The sequence below is a fragment of the Salvia miltiorrhiza genome, chromosome 7 (assembly GCF_028751815.1).
Source record: "Salvia miltiorrhiza cultivar Shanhuang (shh) chromosome 7, IMPLAD_Smil_shh, whole genome shotgun sequence".
Classification (NCBI taxonomy): Eukaryota; Viridiplantae; Streptophyta; class Magnoliopsida; order Lamiales; family Lamiaceae; genus Salvia; species Salvia miltiorrhiza.
Genome location: NC_080393.1, coordinates 57,724,619 through 57,741,058, shown reverse-complemented (window position 1 = coordinate 57,741,058; position 16,440 = coordinate 57,724,619). Strand labels below are relative to the sequence as shown.

At 37.2% G+C, this 16,440-nt stretch overlaps 2 protein-coding genes across 2 annotated transcripts; both read right to left on the bottom strand.

Moving 5' to 3' along the window:
* Positions 1-1,581: 1,581 nt before the first annotated feature.
* Positions 1,582-8,097, bottom strand: LOC130995107 (ankyrin repeat-containing protein NPR4-like). Its single transcript, XM_057920255.1, has 2 exons — positions 6,956-8,097; positions 1,582-2,376 (listed from the first exon to the last, which is right to left on the bottom strand). The coding sequence occupies exons 1-2, from the start codon at positions 7,379-7,381 to the stop codon at positions 1,630-1,632; spliced, it is 1,173 nt and encodes a 390-aa protein (XP_057776238.1). The 5' UTR covers positions 7,382-8,097; the 3' UTR covers positions 1,582-1,629.
* An 818-nt stretch (positions 8,098-8,915) lies between these two features.
* On the bottom strand, positions 8,916-14,679 carry LOC130994489 (putative late blight resistance protein homolog R1C-3). The gene is made up of 3 exons (XM_057919532.1): positions 11,868-14,679; positions 11,366-11,661; positions 8,916-9,002 (listed from the first exon to the last, which is right to left on the bottom strand). Exons 1-3 carry the CDS (start codon positions 14,677-14,679, stop codon positions 8,916-8,918), a joined length of 3,195 nt encoding a protein of 1,064 aa, XP_057775515.1.
* Between the last annotated feature and the right edge of the window lie 1,761 nt (positions 14,680-16,440).

Sequence of the window (16,440 nt, the reverse complement as noted above, 5' to 3'; positions counted from 1 at the left end):
GCAAGATTATCAAATAAATCAGTAAAAATAATTGTAAACATGTATGAAATTGATGGTCATATGTATCCTGGTTTTCATTCTTAGCGGAGTGACAAAAGATCCGAAGTAGCTTCATTACTTGATTCATAGATAAGATCCAAAGTAGATTCTAATTTCAAAAAGCTGACTTCATTCATAAGTAAGTTCCAAATGCCATAGTTAAATCAATTCAAAATAAGCGTTAAGTGTCAAATACGCTTCTAACATAGAGACCCTTATCACGTATAACACCTTATACTTGATTTGGATTCAACTAAACCCCCGAAGTCCTTAATTTGGTGCAATTACACCCTCCACCCTAGCGGCCGTTTAACACCGTTAACTATTTTAATTTTTTAAATTTTTTTATTTTGCAAAAGGTGGAACCCCTCATCTTCACCAGCATCTTCTCCATCTCCCAAACTAGCTGGTCGTCGGTGACCTTGAGGCGGCTGCAAGTGGTAGCGGTGCGGAGAAAAATAGATAACCACACGGATTTTACTACGACGATGATAGCAGTTGTGGATATGAACTTTTCCAATTTTGTGGAAGAAGATAGCAGTTTTGGATCTGATTTGGAGAATTTCTGGGAGACGCAGGGAACTGCGAGGAATCGCTAGAATTTCCTTGGATTTTTCGTGGATTGGGATTTGCGGTGATTTGGAATATGATTTTTTAGTGGTGACCCTGGTTGTCAAACTCGTTGGAATTCTGGAATTTTTCCTCCATTTAATTCATACGAGGCCCCCATCGTCTTCTCCAAGGCGTGTGAGGTGTTCATCAAGGAGTTAACGAAGAGAGCGTGGGAGATGACGCAACATCCCTTCGTCTTAAATGTTGAAAAATCCAGTAGAGGAGGCGTAAGGATAGAGGGACACAGTTGTAAGATCTTCGTGATGCCGTGTTATTCTCTTCCTCATGATGCCTGTTATTCGAGCAAACAAGAACATGAATATAAAGATGAAAAGGGGCAGAGAAACTACAATCCTAACAACAACGCCGGGCGTTTAGTTTGGTGAATTAAGAACAAATTAGATTTAAAATTGAACAATGTTTATGTAATTATATTTTCATCTCACTCAAAAATAAAAAAGATATAGATCACTCGAGAGGCGTTTGGTTTGGTGGATGAAATAGATAAGATTCATAGGATTAGAGGGGCGATTAAATATGAAAGTGTTGCTCCACACGAAACCAAACGGAAATCTTGTGTTAAAGTAACACACCAAACAGCACAGAGTAAATCTTTGCAGCGGAAATAAACGAACACAATTTTTGGAAAAATTTCTTCAAGTTATAAAATAACTTGAAGAACGCCTTATGGCAAAATGACTAAAGGGAGAATGACACTCACGTTCAATACCTTTACAATGAACTAGGTATTAAACTCTAGACACTCTCACTAACAAACACAAACTGGATTCAAGAGCTAATTATTTACAAAAAACACACTAACAAGTGAGATATTTATGGAGTTAGATAAGTCAACTCCAACAAAATAATTAATCTAGCCAATTTTAAAGTGGTAAATAATCACTCATTTGAATTATTGCAAACACTTGATTAGAGTGAGTTATTTTATCAATCATGTCTTTCAAACTAAACGCCTCCTCAACGGTTAACATTGTTCTCTGAAACATCTGTTCGTCTTAAATGTTGAAAAATCCAGTAGAGGAGGCGTAAGGGTAGAGGGTCAGTTGTAAGATCTTCCTGATGCCGTGTTCTTCTCATCCACATGAAGTACCACCGTGTTATTCGAGCAAACAAGAATATGAGTACGAGGATGGAAAGGGAAAGAGAAACTACAATCCTAACAACAACGCCGGCAGCGGGTGATTCCGTGTCCGCGTTGGGGGTGATCGCCAGTATCGAAGCTCCGTAACTCACTGCAATAGCCGTCATCGACGCCCACATAGCACACAAGGCGGTCATCAAGAAGGTGAAGCTCATGGATGGCAATCCGGTGGTGATGAGGAAGATTGTGACGAGAGATGAAACAAATGCTACGGTGTTAGCACGTAGCATATGTTTGTAGATGTAGGGATGAGTGTATGCTATCACAGCATTGCCAGCCTCGTGTGAGGATGTGTTGTCCTGCCACACGCCGCCGGGTGGGTTGACGGTGTTCTGGAACGCCATTGTTGCTATCAGGACCACCACCACCATGGCGGCGTCGTTGATCTTGGGCAGGATTTTGACCGATGGTGGTCCTAACAAAGTTCTTAAGATTCTCCTCATTTCTGAATAGCTAGCAATTGTAGCTGGAGGGCTCTGATTCAAGATTTGCAGCGCTGTTTTGCCCACGCAATTCCGCTTTCTCCTTCTTATTTTGTTGCTTTCCCCCAAGTATTGGAGAATCTGAGATTTATATATATACTCTATTAATATATATATATATATATATATATATATATATATATATATATCTATATAGGGGTGGGCTAGAATAAGAACACTCTTAAGTGTATAAAATATAAACGTTTCTTAATGTACGAATTTTATGTAGAACACGTATGAATTTATCCAACAGAGTTACGAATTGCGAAAAATAAATTTTTGTTACCTTTGAGATTCGAACTCAGGATCACAAATTCATCCAACAGGGTTACGAATCAACCGTAGACATCTAATTTACTCCTCATCAATTTCAATCTAACCTATGCCCGTCCACGATAAGTGTGATCTTTCTATAATTTTCGTTCGTATTTGATTATATTTTATCATTTCATTACACTTTTATTAGTTAATACTCCATTTGTCTCATTAAAGACGACTCATTTCTTTTCGGTTCGGAGATTAAGGATAAGGTGTAAATTGAATAAACGTACGTGGTATAGGACTCACACATTTTCAAGAGTTAAATATTGTTTTTTTATGGAATGAGCGAGTCATCTTTAGTAGTGTTGGAATGAAGAAATAAAGAGGATGTGGATACACATGCTCGTGTTGTATGCACACATAATAAGATAGCTTTTTCCTTTATTAATTAGTTTTACTTGCTTTTTGTTACTGAGCTGGCATCACACTTTGTGCGTGTGTTTGTTATCAGCTGTAGTATAAATATAGCTTCTTTGCCTTGTAATCATTTCATCCGAATATAATGCAAGTTTTTCCCTTCTGCAAAATTCTCTTTTCTGTTATGGTATCCAGAGCAATAATCTTCCGCTGATTTTTTTTTTTCTTCTCCTTCAATGGCACCCCACACACCTTCATCATCCAAACTTCATTCTCCGCCTCCCTATGAGGACCAGACTAGCCCTTATTTTTTGCCTAGCAGCGATAATCCTGGCGTTCAGCTGGTTACGCAGCAGCTAAATGGATCCAACTACATCAACTGGAATCGCTCGATGATCACAGCACTTATGGCGAAGAACAAGCTCGCTTTTGTCGACGGTTCAATCCAGCGACCTCTTCATTCCGATCTGCTGTATGCTCAGTGGCTTCGATGCAACAGCATGGTCGTTTCGTGGCTTCGCAACTCTGTTGTACCAGAGATCAGCTCGAGCATCATGTACATTGATGATGCTTCTCTTATTTGGAGCGATCTAAGAGATCGTTTCTCTCAGGGCAATTTTGCTCGAATTTGCCAGTTAAAACAACAATTGCTCACTTTGAAGCAAGGATCAGAGGATGTAGGCGCTTATTTTACGAAATTGCGCATTCTATGGGATGAATACAAAGATTTTCAACCAGCACGGTGGTGCACTTGTGATAGCTGCCGATGCCATAGCTCTCGCAAGTGGAGTGAATTTCAAATGCAGGAATGTTCTATGCAATTCCTTATTGGTTTGAATCCTTCTTACTCGCAGATCAGATCTCAGATAATATCTACTACTCCTCTTCCTTCTTTGCAAAAGATCTTTGCGTTAGTGTTACAGGAAGAGAGACAGAGGTCTATTGAGCAACAATCGCCTGTGATAAGTACTGAAATTCAGGGATCTATGATCAATGCGACTGGTACTGCTCGTGGTAGAGGAGGAAAAGGAAAATTCCTTTGTACAAATTGCGGTAAAACCAGTCATACTGTAGATAAGTGTTTTGAGCTTATTGGTTATCCTCCTGGATATGGTAGAGGTAGAGGAAAATCTCAAGGGTATTCTACTGAGGGAAACAGATCCATTAATCAAATGAGTGCTCCTGAAGCTGCGGTTTTCCCTCAAGGATCTCCTGCTTTATCTACTTCAGATATGGCTAAAATGATATCATATTTGCAAACTCAAATGCAGGTGTCCTCTTCTCCAGCACCTGCACAGCAGATCTCTGCTCCTACCAAAGCTGATGTCTACAATTTTGGAGGTGTTTCTCCTTCAGTTATTGCCTCTCCTCCATTCAGTGGTACTATTTCTCTCCAACCCCTTGTTTGTTCTACTTTGAGTTCCTGCCTATGGTTACTGGACACAGGTGCTACACACCATGTCTGTAACAACTCCACACTTTTTATTGATTGTTCACCAGCCAAAAGCACTCAAGGCCTCAGAAAACTTTAAGTACCATTGCCGCGATGCTTGCTTGAGCCCATACAGAGACTTAGTAAGCTTGCATACTGAACCAGCTGGATAAGCATTGCCCCCCTGATCAAGCAAGCCAGGAGGCAATTCCATATAGATATCCTCCTCTAGATCACCATATAAAAAAGCGTTGTTGATGTCGAGATGAGTAAGAGTCCAACCAGATATAGCAGCCAAAGACAACATGAGCTTAACAGTAACAAGCTTGGCAACTGGTGAGAAAGTATCAAGAAAGTCGACACCGGCCTGTTGGGTGTAACCCTTGGCTACAAGCCTGGCCTTGTACCTGTCCAGAGTACCATTGGTAAAATACTTGGTCCTGAAGACCCATTTACACCCTATGGCAATCTTATCAGGAGGTAAGAGTGTAACAAACCAAGTATTATTCTTAATGAGTGCTTCTAATTCAGCCTGCATTGCCTTCCTCCATTCAGCATACTTAGAAGCTTGGTGATAAGAGGAAGGTTCGGGAATAGAAGAGAGGGAACAAATGAGCCTAAAATAGGCTGAGGATAGTCTAGAATAAGAAATATATTGGTGAATGGGATAAGGAGAACAAGTGAGTGCATTACAGACATAGTCAGAAAGATGTGAAGGAGGTTTAACTGTTCTGCCAGATTTAGTGGTAGGAGCAGGAGGAATAGGAGGAGGTTGGACTGACCTTTCCTGAGTAGTGTTGTCTGTCGGAGGAACAACAGGAAGAGTAGAAGGAGGTTGCAAGGGAAGCTCAACAGGAGCAGGAGACTCAGCATGGGACTATAGTCCATCACTCTTGTGTGTCCACTCCACAGCAGAATGCTCGAGTTGAGAGGAAACATCAGCATTTGCTGAATGTTGCTCGTAGCCTTCTGTTTCAATCTCATTTACCTATCTCTTATTGGGGGGAATGTATACACACTGCCTCCTATCTCATCAATCGCATACCATCTTCTGTTTTGCCTAATAGTGTTACCCCTTTTGAGATATTGTTTGGTAAAAGTCCATCATACCCCTTACAACAGTCTGCTTGTGATCACTCATTCTTCTATAAAAAGGAAGGGAGTAAGTTTCTTGGCTTAGTGGTGTATGTTGATGATATTCTACTGGCCAGTAATGATGATGGTTTAGTTTCATCTTTTAAGGAATTTTTGGGAAAAACTTTCAAGTATAAAGACTTGGGCAAACCATCTTACTTTCTTGGTTTGGAGATAGCCCGCAGTGATAAAGGGATTTACTTATGCCAAAGGAAGTATGTTCTAGATCTACTTAAAGATACTGGATTGATGAATTGCAGACCAGCTGCTACTCCAATGGAGTCTGGTAAACATTTAAGTCTTGAGGAAGGCTCTCCATTAACTGATTCTACTTCCTATAGACGGTTGATTGGGAGATTGCTTTATCTCAGTTTAACGAGGCCAGACATAACCTTTGCAGTGAACAACTTAAGTCAGTTTGTGTCAAAACCTTGCGAGGGACATATGGTTGCTGCAGAGCGGGTACTCAAATATTTGAAAGGCACAGCTGGGCATGGCCTGTTCTTTGACAAAAATTCAAGCTTGCATCTATCAGCTTTTTCAGATGCGGACTATGCATCTTGTCCTACTACTCGAAGATCAGTCACAGGATTTGCTGTTTTTCTTGGTTCTTCTCTTATTTCATGGAAATCCAAGAAGCAAAGCACCATCTCTCGATCCTCTGCCGAGGCAGAATATAGGGCCATGGCGCAAGTAAGTTGCGAGGTTACTTGGATCAGGAATTTGTTACTAGAATTTGGGATTGAGCAGACAAGAGCTTCGCCGTTGTATTGTGACAATCAAGCTGCTGTATACATTTGTTGCAACCCAGTTTTTCATGAGCGCACAAAGCATATAGAGATTGATTGTCACACAGTTAGAGACAAGTATTTGGCAGGGATAGTGAAACCTCTTCACGTTAAAAACACTCTGCAGCTCGCGGATGTTTTAACTAAGGCCTTGCCAGCACCAGCTTTGCGAAGTATTATGAGCAAGATGGGATTTGAGAGCATCTATCTTCCATCTTGAGGGGGCGTGTTGGAATGAAGAAATAAAGAGGATGTGGATACACATGCTCGTGTTGTATGCACACATAATAAGATAGCTTTTTCCTTTATTAATTAGTTTTACTTGCTTTTTGTTACTGAGCTGGCATCACACTTTGTGCGTGTGTTTGTTATCAGCTGTAGTATAAATATAGCTTCTTTGCCTTGTAATCATTTCATCCGAATATAATGCAAGTTTTTCCCTTCTGCAAAATTCTCTTTTCTGTTAAGTAGGACAACCCAAAATGAAAAACAAGCCATCTTTAATGGGACAGGGGGAGTTGTATGTTGATAAAATTCAAAATCATTTCATAAAAACGGTAGTACAAAGTGACATATACAAAATTGTGGTACAATATGACTAATTGATCAAATTAAGTATGGTTGTTACCTCAAGTTGATTGGACCTAACAGCCAAATGCAATAGGGTCTCCCCATCCTCATCGACTTCATCCATAAGCTCCCACAACTTCTCCCCCAAAACCTGCAACGTCGTAAGCTGGCCGTGCTTGACGCACAAGTGCAACACAGTCTGTCCGCGACCCACCCTCTCCATAGCAGGCAAAAGACTCTCTACAAGGAGATGTCCCAACATCTCAACATGCCCATTTATGGCCGCGATATGAACCGGGTTCATGTCATGACAGTCTTGCCACCAGCGAGTCACCGGGGCTACTGATAACAATTTTCTCGAGATCTCGACGTGCCCTTGCGCTGCTGCAATGTGCAGAGGCGATGATTGTTGGGAGTCTAAAATCCGAGCAAGCGACGGATTCATCTTCAGCACCTCTTCCACGATGGCTGTCTGTCCCCGCATGGTTGCTATGTGTAGAACATTTCTTGAACATGAAAATGATGCTTCATCAACAAGATATGGATCTTGTTCAACTAGTTCTCGAAATTTTGTTACATCCCCTTTTGATACAGCATCATAGAGTTTCTTTTCTACTGCTTCTGCAGCCAATTCTTTTCTTTATTTCTTTCTCTGCTTTCTCTTTTTCTTTTTCTTTTTCTTTTTCTTATTCTTATATTCACACTCACACAGAGCCAACTACGTTTAAAAAAGGATCTCGCATGACAAGGTTGACCCAAATACGTTTCTACCTAATTTCCTCACTACTTGATCGCATTGTTCAGGAAAGGACCTCACATTAAAGAAATGGTAACTCAAAACAAAATTCTAACTAATTTCTTACTAATCGGGTAAAGCAATGTTTAATTAATCTCTCATGGCCGGCCAGGACGTTGATGTGTGTATATATTTTAATTGTTAATATTAATTCTTGGATTATTTTATACTTCAATAAAATTTAATAAATACAATTAAGTAATCTTTGGTGCAAGAATTGAAGAGTCTAATATGGATGGAGGCGGATGGAAGAAAACAGAAGATACGTAATTTTTATGGAAATTTCGAAGATTTTTATAAATGCAAAATTGAGAGTTGCAGGAGAAAGCCTTGGAAGTTTGGAAGAAAAAAGCTTATATTTTATGATTGCAAAATAGAAACAAATTTTCATTTTATATGAGATGTTGATGTCATACTTTAGTGGGCTAATAGTTATATTAAAATATAAATTTAATTATTATTAGTATACAATACTAATTAAGTTTAATATTATATATACTCATTAAGTTGGTAATATTGTCATTATACACTTTTTTAAATAAAATACTAATATTTAAATTAATATAATTTTTTGTTACAAATTAAGCTAACTCATAAATAATGATATTTTAATAATTTTATATAATTTAAAATTTTAAAAATAAATAAATATATCTTAATATGTGCACCACATGAAAGAGACCGTTCCCTTGTAATTCCACTTGTTTGTCAACTATTTCTTTTGCAAGCATTCAAAATATTTCATACATCAAGTTGGTGTCTATGTATGTATTTTACTTGTTCATATTCTTTAATTATTTCGTGCTTTAATTAAATTTAATATATATAATTTGGTGATTTTTTTTTTTTGTGCAGAAATTAAAGAAATTGCTATTGATGGAGTCGAGGGAAAGGAGATAAAAGGTGAAGGGATTTTGATGCAAATTCACATGAAGATCCAAAAGATGCATGAATTTAATTACGGGTAATTTTATACATTGCCCCCAAATTTCTTATCATAGCCCCTTATTAAAAAATATAATTAAAATATTAATAAATATACATTTTTACCCCTACATCTCTAAATTTAAAATTTCAATAACTAATCCCACAAACATTACTACAGCAAATATGCATAGCCACGTTTCCTAAAAGAAATTGTATAGCCCCCACATATGAAGGGAGAAACAAAAGAAAAAAAAAAAAAAAAGCTGTGACTTCAATTTGATTTAAAACTTAATCGTCAGATCAGATAGTCGGGAGGTGGAGGCGGCGCCACTGGCAAGGAGAAGGAGAAGGAGGATAGCGTGGCGAAGTCTGATAGCAGTGCCTGTTTTTCCAAATATCGCATAAGGTTCTTTGCCACTTTCAGTTATACTCCATCGTCGCCGGGGAATCCACTTAATTCTGAATTATTTTGATAGTGCAATGCTATGCAGATGTCTGAGATTCTTCTATCTGGGAAGGATAAGGAGTTAAGGACTATAGTTTTTTTTCATAACTTCTGATTTTCTTTAAGCGTTTTTAAAGAAAAGTTTACGATTAATTATAACTTTGTGTCTTATTTTACTAAAATTGGGCGATACATAATTTTTTGGAAGGGGGCTATACATTTGTTGTAGTTAGCTTAAGATGCATTCTCTTTCTCAGCCTCTTCGCTGTCGTCGCATCGACGGCGCCGCCGTTGATGGAGGTCGACACCATGTTTCTCCCTTAATATCTCTCTCCCTTTTTGACCCTCTGTTGGAATTCACCGCCCCTCGCCGCTCAGCCATGAACCGCCTCGCTACTCCGCGAGCAGCCGCCGTGTCAACGCCCTTCACCCTTTCTCTTTCGGCTGGCAGGAACGGCCGCCACCGCCGCCTACGCGTAGATAGCAGCACCACCCAACCGCTGTCTCCCTTTTCCTAATCTAGCGTTGATGTCGCTCCTGCTTCCTCTCCATCGACCGCTGTGGCACATGTAGCGCCCGAGGATGGCGTCCAGTCGCCCCCCTTCGTCTCTCTGGCTCGGCAGTAGCCATTCACCCAAATTTTCTTTCTATTCTTTCTTTTCTCATGGATTATTTTTTTTTTTGATGAAATTACATTATAAATAATACAAACCACACACACACCCCACCTAGTGATTATTGTGGCCGAGAGTTCTCGAACCTGTGAAAAGCGTTTATGCTGTAGTTTGCCTAACATTTTTGGAATTAATTACTCCCTCCGTCCACGAATTAAAGCCCCATTTGAGGGTGGGCATGGAGACTAAGAAAGCTGAAAAAGGTGTTGTGGATGAAATATAAGGGTAGTTGACTAAAATGATAAAGTAGTTGACTAAAGTGTTAAAGGTGTTGTGTGGTGGGTCCACTAGTGATAAAGTGTAATAAATATAGAATATAAAAATGATAAAGTTGTTGTAAGGTGGGTCCATTAGGGGCAAAGAGTAGTAAATATAGGAAAAGAAGAAAAGTAAAAAGGTACATAAAGCACAATAGGGCTTTAATTGGTCGACAAAAATTTAAGTGCAAGTAGGGCTTTAATTCGTGGACGGAGGGAGTATTAAAAGTTAAATTTGAGGCTGTGGGGTAAAAATGGATATTTGCTAATAGTTTAGTTATATTTTTTAACGAGCGGCTGTAGTGATAAATTTGGAGGCTATAAAATTACCCTTTAATTACTAATCCTAATAAGTGTCTGCCATGATTTTAACTTGGGATAAATGGGCTTTAATTGATTTATTTTTGGCCCATGCGCATTGTGGCTTAGATTAGGTGTTACCTTTATAATGCCTTGGACTTCTGTTATTTGTTAGATTGATTTTGATTGGAGATAGTGGATTAGCGTTTGATTTCAGTTTGAATTTTCGGTGACAGTTTTATTTATTTTTGTTTCATTCGATTATTAATTATGTTTGCTTTTATTTATTGAGCTAGTCTTGTGTGCGAGCACCGCATAGTATGCGGTGGTGCACATTTATACTACAGTTTTCATGATTCATATTCTATATTTCGCTAAATAAAACGAAAATGTCGTGTGGTGTAGTTGGCTGAAGCATGTCCCTTTTCTCAAAGGTTCAGGGTTCAAACCCTTTGCTCCCCACTTATTATTTTTCATTTTGCTTCTTTTTTTGTTCCTTTTATTTGTTTCCTTTTTCATTTTGCTTCTTTTTTTATTCCTTTTATTTGTTTTTTTTGTTTCTTCTTCCTTTTTGCTTATTTTCAGTTTTTTTGCTTTTTTTTTATTTTAACTTTTTTGTCTTTTTCGTTTTTACTTTTTTTTTGTTAGCTCCTTTATTTTTTTGTTTAATTTATTATTTTCAATACTTTTTAAATTTTTTCATTCTTTTTTAATATTACCTTTACTCATAGCTTATTCAACATTGAGGCACGAATTCTGCATCTTCCTCAAAAACACCCATATACAAAAACCATGGCTTCAAATAGTTGGGCAGATATGTATAGTTCATTCGCAATATTTTCAAGCAAAATTCATCATTATTCGTAATAACAATTGAATTCAAATTTTGCTTTATACGCGCCAATATTCCCTAGTGCACTTAGATTTTGCCAAAAGACCTTCAATCGTAGCAATTGATAAAGGGAGCCCTTTACAATTTGCTACAATATTCTTTCCAATATCCTCCCAACTCATGAGAAAAACTTTCTCCCCAAAACACAGTCTTGCAAAACAAATCCCAACTACTAGCCTCATCTAGAAATTTCATACTAATGCCATAATACTCATCCAACTGCAAATTCAAGTTTGACTGCCTAGTTGTTACAATTATTCGACTCCCATTTTTGCAACCAGGAAAGGAAAACCTGATCTTGTCCCACACCTCTATACTCCACATATCATCCATGATTATGAGATACCTTCTACCCCATAAATACTGGTGTAGTTTTAATCCCAATTCTCCCTCACTCAAATCATCACTATCTGAATCCCCACTTGCTTGAAAATTAAAGAACTTCTCTAAGTGTTTCTCTAATAAGGTTATTCCTACAAAAGCAAAAATTAAGGTTATTAAAGAAACTGGAATTAGAAAACATCAATTGATAAAGCATTTATGTATTAGAACAAAAGGAATAATAGAAAGACTTGTGGAGCTAGCTTATAGTAATGAATGAAGTAACAAAAGCTCAAAGTTTTATAAGCTTAGAAAACAACTGAACTTGTAACTAGAAATCTTGGATGATTCTAATAACCTCTTACTGTAACTTCAAAGTTGGGATTGGCCAAGCTCTGCAGTCTTTCGTCTCTGTACCGAAGTATAGCTCGAACATGAAGGTCTAGTTGGTCTCCATATATATCCTGCTGTTCTTCTACTATCTTTTTAGCTGACTCTACCGCTGATTCACTGCAATCTTCCAAAGTAATTGATTTCAGCGTTGCTATCTCTCCAACTTCGGAAGGGATCTCCTCCAATTGTCGCAAACCTTGAAGACGAAGCTCCTGGAGAAGTGGAAAGTGGGAGCTGTCTGCCATCGTCCAATTTTTAAGACCTTCACACTCATCCAATTGTAGTAGCTTGAGGCTCTGGAATTGGCCCTCAATAGTGTCCCATTTGCCTGTTTTGAATCTACCATGATGTAATACTAACTTCTGAAGAAGGGGCAATGTCCCTATCTTTTCCAACATCTCTACCAACTCCAGATGACCAGTAGAGAGAGTTAACTTCAACTTCTTGAGGGAGTGTGGGAAACTAATCCTGTGCAAATACTCATCATCACATCCACCTCTAAATATGCAGTACAAGTTTTCCAATTTACTCAGACACTCAAGATAGCTCAAACAGTTTGCTCTCTCCATTTGTTTCAATTTTCTCAAACTCTCCATATCTTTGGAATTGTAAAATAGATGCAATTTCTTGAGTTTGGGAATTCTTTGAACCACCTCCTCATTCAAGCACAAATTCTTCGCTCCTACGAGCGTTTGTAGATTCTCCATGACAACCATCTCACTCGGAGGATCTGGTAGAATCAATCCTGCTAACCTAAACTTGAGATGCCTAAGTTGATGTAATTTCCAAATCTCAATCGGTGCAACAACTTCATGCCAACAATAAACTATTAACGTATGTAGATTCCAAAGCAATTTGATTGAAGAAGGGAATTTGGACTCCTGATGAAGTCTAACAGCAAGGAGCCGTGAGTTCACCAGTTGAAAAACATTGTCTAGGAAATTAAAACCATGTCCCTCAGTATCCTCTTTTGAAAAAACTCCAGCTGTATCTCTAGCACATGATTTGAATGTTCTCAACAATCTAAGATTGTGAGGCCTTTCAAAGTTTCTCCCCTCGCCATCACATATTATCGAACGAGCATGTGACCAAGATCTCGAGACTTCACTTATTACCCAACTTCCAGCATTTTTAAAAACAACCCGACGTTCGTTTTGTATGACTGAAGGAGGCTTTCCTATGATACGATAAAACCTGTCCTTTTCAACTTCTTTCAAGCACACGTCCCTCAACAAATCATGAATCTTACAAAACTTTACATTTCCACTAAACCCCAACTTATCAACTAAAATCAGATTTCTATCTACCAACTCCTTTAAGTACTCTTTTGCTATTGTTTCCAAACATTTTCCACTCACGGGTTTTAAAAATCCTTCTGAAACCCATAGCTTCCTCAAAGCTGAGGCACGAATTGAACGATCTTCCTCAAAAACACCCATATACAAAAAACATGGCTTCAAATAGTTGGGCAGATAGGTATAGCTCAATCGTAAAATTTTCAAGCAAAATTCATCATTATTCGTAATGACAATTGAATTTAAATTGTGCTCTATATGCATCCAATATTCTCTAGTGCGCTCAGATTTCGCCAAAAGACCTCCAATTGTAGCAATTGATAAAGGAAGCCCTTTACAATTTGCTACAATATTCTTTCCAATATCCTCCAACTCATGAGGGAAACTTTCTCCCCCAAACACAGTCTGGGTGAACAAATCCCAACTACTAGCCTCATCTAGAAATTTCATATCAACACCATAAGACTCACCCAACTGCGAAGTCAAGTTTGACATCCTTGTTGTTACAATTATTCGACTCCCATCATTGCCATCAGGAAAGAAAAACTTGATCTCATCCCATAGCTCTACACTCCACATATCATCCATAATTATGAGATACCTCCTACCCCATAAATACTGGTATAGTTTTAATCCCAATTCGTCCTCACTCAGATCACTACCTGAATTTCCACTTGCTTGGAAAAGAACTTCTCTAAGTGTTTCTTTCACATTATAAGTTTGAGAAATTGTAGTCCAAGCGCAAATATCAAAACGATGTTTAACAAGCGCATGTTCAAATAGATGTCGGGCAAGAGTGGTCTTACCAATGCCGCCCATACCCATAATTGAGATGATTTGACGACTGCGTTGGCCTCCGGTGAGCTTATCCAGCACTTCAACTATCACCTCCTTGAAGCCCACCATCACGATTTCCTTCACAGTGGAAGAGGAGGCAGTATGAGGTGAGGAGACCTTTCTCTGCAGTTGAGCAGCGGCAGCAATCTCCATGGCTTCCTTCTTGATCAAATTCATTTCTTCTATCACTTGTTGCAGATCGAGATAGAATTCATTTCTATCAACTGGACATCTTCCCACGAAGTCGTCAGCTGCATTTACATCTTCCCACTCCACAATAGTTGCCCATTTACACAGATCTCGAAACAAGTTGATAAAACTGGACATCTTCCTACGAATTGTGGATCGGTTATAAACTGGACTTCTTCCAATAACTGTGGATTGGTTTTCAATTTGAAGCACAATTTGGGATTCGATGACATCCTCAGCTGCATAAACTGCATCAGCAATGCGACGCTCCAATGGATCTGCTTCATGGTCATCCACAACTGGGGAAATATAAGCATCAAGAAAATCTTGCAAGAAGGTAACAATTTCAGTAAGAGATTCAACTTGCTGTTTGTGGATAGAAATTGGAGGGGAAGGATGTTTTTCAAGCCGATCTATGAAATGCATAAGAGAAACCAGAGCTCCATAAGCCGCCATGATTAACTCCTTGAATAATGTATATGTTTATGGGAAGTGAGAATGAAAATATATGAGATTATATTTGAGACGTGAAGAAGGCAATTAGCTAATCTGGTATATTATTATTTATGCTTTTTCCTTTTTCTTCTTTTTTCTTTTTTCTTTCTTTTTCTTTTGTGAATGAAGATTCTACTTAATTTCCTCGCTACTGTTAAAGAAAGGATCACATATTAATTACGTTGACTCAAAAGAAAATTCTGCGTAGCTTCTACTTAATTTTCTCACTACTTCGTCGCAAATGTTAAAGAAAAAACCGTATATAAGTAAGGTTGATTCAAAAGAAAATTCCATCCAAGATCTAACTAACCGTCACTGTTAGAGTTATTTTACTCTATTTAATTTCCGATTTTATTTATATATTTTGTCTTCTTCATTAAAATAAGTTAGCATGTGCACCCCGCGCAAAGCAGGAGAAATATAATATTTTTATATTTATATAAAATTGATACCAACTCAATTATCATACTTCATAATTAGTCGAATTTTACAATTTTAGAAATAAATAAAACAAACAAATAAAAAGGAAATAAAAAAGAAATTTATAGTTTTACAAATAAATCTTCAATTTATTATAATTAAAAAATTGCCACTTAATCTTGAAATTTATTTCAAATTAGAAGTTACCTTTTTAATATATATATTATCAATTTTTATTATTTTTGAGATAATATATTTCATTTATTTTGCAGCTTTATAATTTCAGTTATGGGCTAAAAAAAATATGAAGAAAAACTTAGAGGGTGTTTGGCTAACCTTATAAAAGAGCTTATAAGTTCTTGGAGCTTATATGATGTTTCAAAAGCTTATAAGATGTAGTAGTTTCTTATTAGCTTATAAGTTTTCAAAGTGTTTGGGTAATTGAGTTTATAAGTTAAAGATGGAATTTTTAGTTAGTGAGAGAAAATTTTTGTTAGAGAGAGAAAATCGAAAAAACATGAAATTATAATGAACTATGACGAAAATAAAAAATTATAGTTAAGTGATTTTTGTAAAACATAAAAAATCCTGCAAGAAGGTAACATTTTTAGTGAGAGATTCAACTTGCTTTTTATCGATAGAAATTGGAGGGGAAGGATGATTTTTGATGCGATCTATGATATGCATAAGAGAAACCAGAGCTCCATAAGCCGCCGTGATTAACTCTTTGAATAATGTATATATTTATGGGAAGTGTGAATGTGTGATTGAAAATATATGAGATAATATTTGAGAGGTGAAAAAAGGCAACCAATCTGGTACTATATATTATGATTCCACAATTGAGATTTGAAACTTTTTATAGCAGATATAGATGAACAAGTTAAATGCAGCACTATTGAAACTTGAAATCAATTAAACAAGCTGCAGTTGTTTTATGTAGACTTTTCTGTACAGCATTCAATTGTCCGTACCACTAATATAATTAGCAAAAAGACCTTTTGTTCACTTGTAATTAATGTTATTTTATTTAATAAAAATCAATAAATATATTATTTGATTTTTTTTAGTTAGCAATTTGGTTTATATAATTCTACAACTATAATAAAACCTCTTTAAAATAATACTCTATAAATTAATAAATTTCTCATGTCTCGAACATAGCCTAATTCAAAAACGTCATCAATTCTAATAAAATTATAATTTGTAGAGAACCCCTTTATAAATAGTGGGAATTATCACATATAGCCCTTTTTAGTCTTCACGTATATAACTAGTGGAAATTAGGGGAGCGCTTCAGTG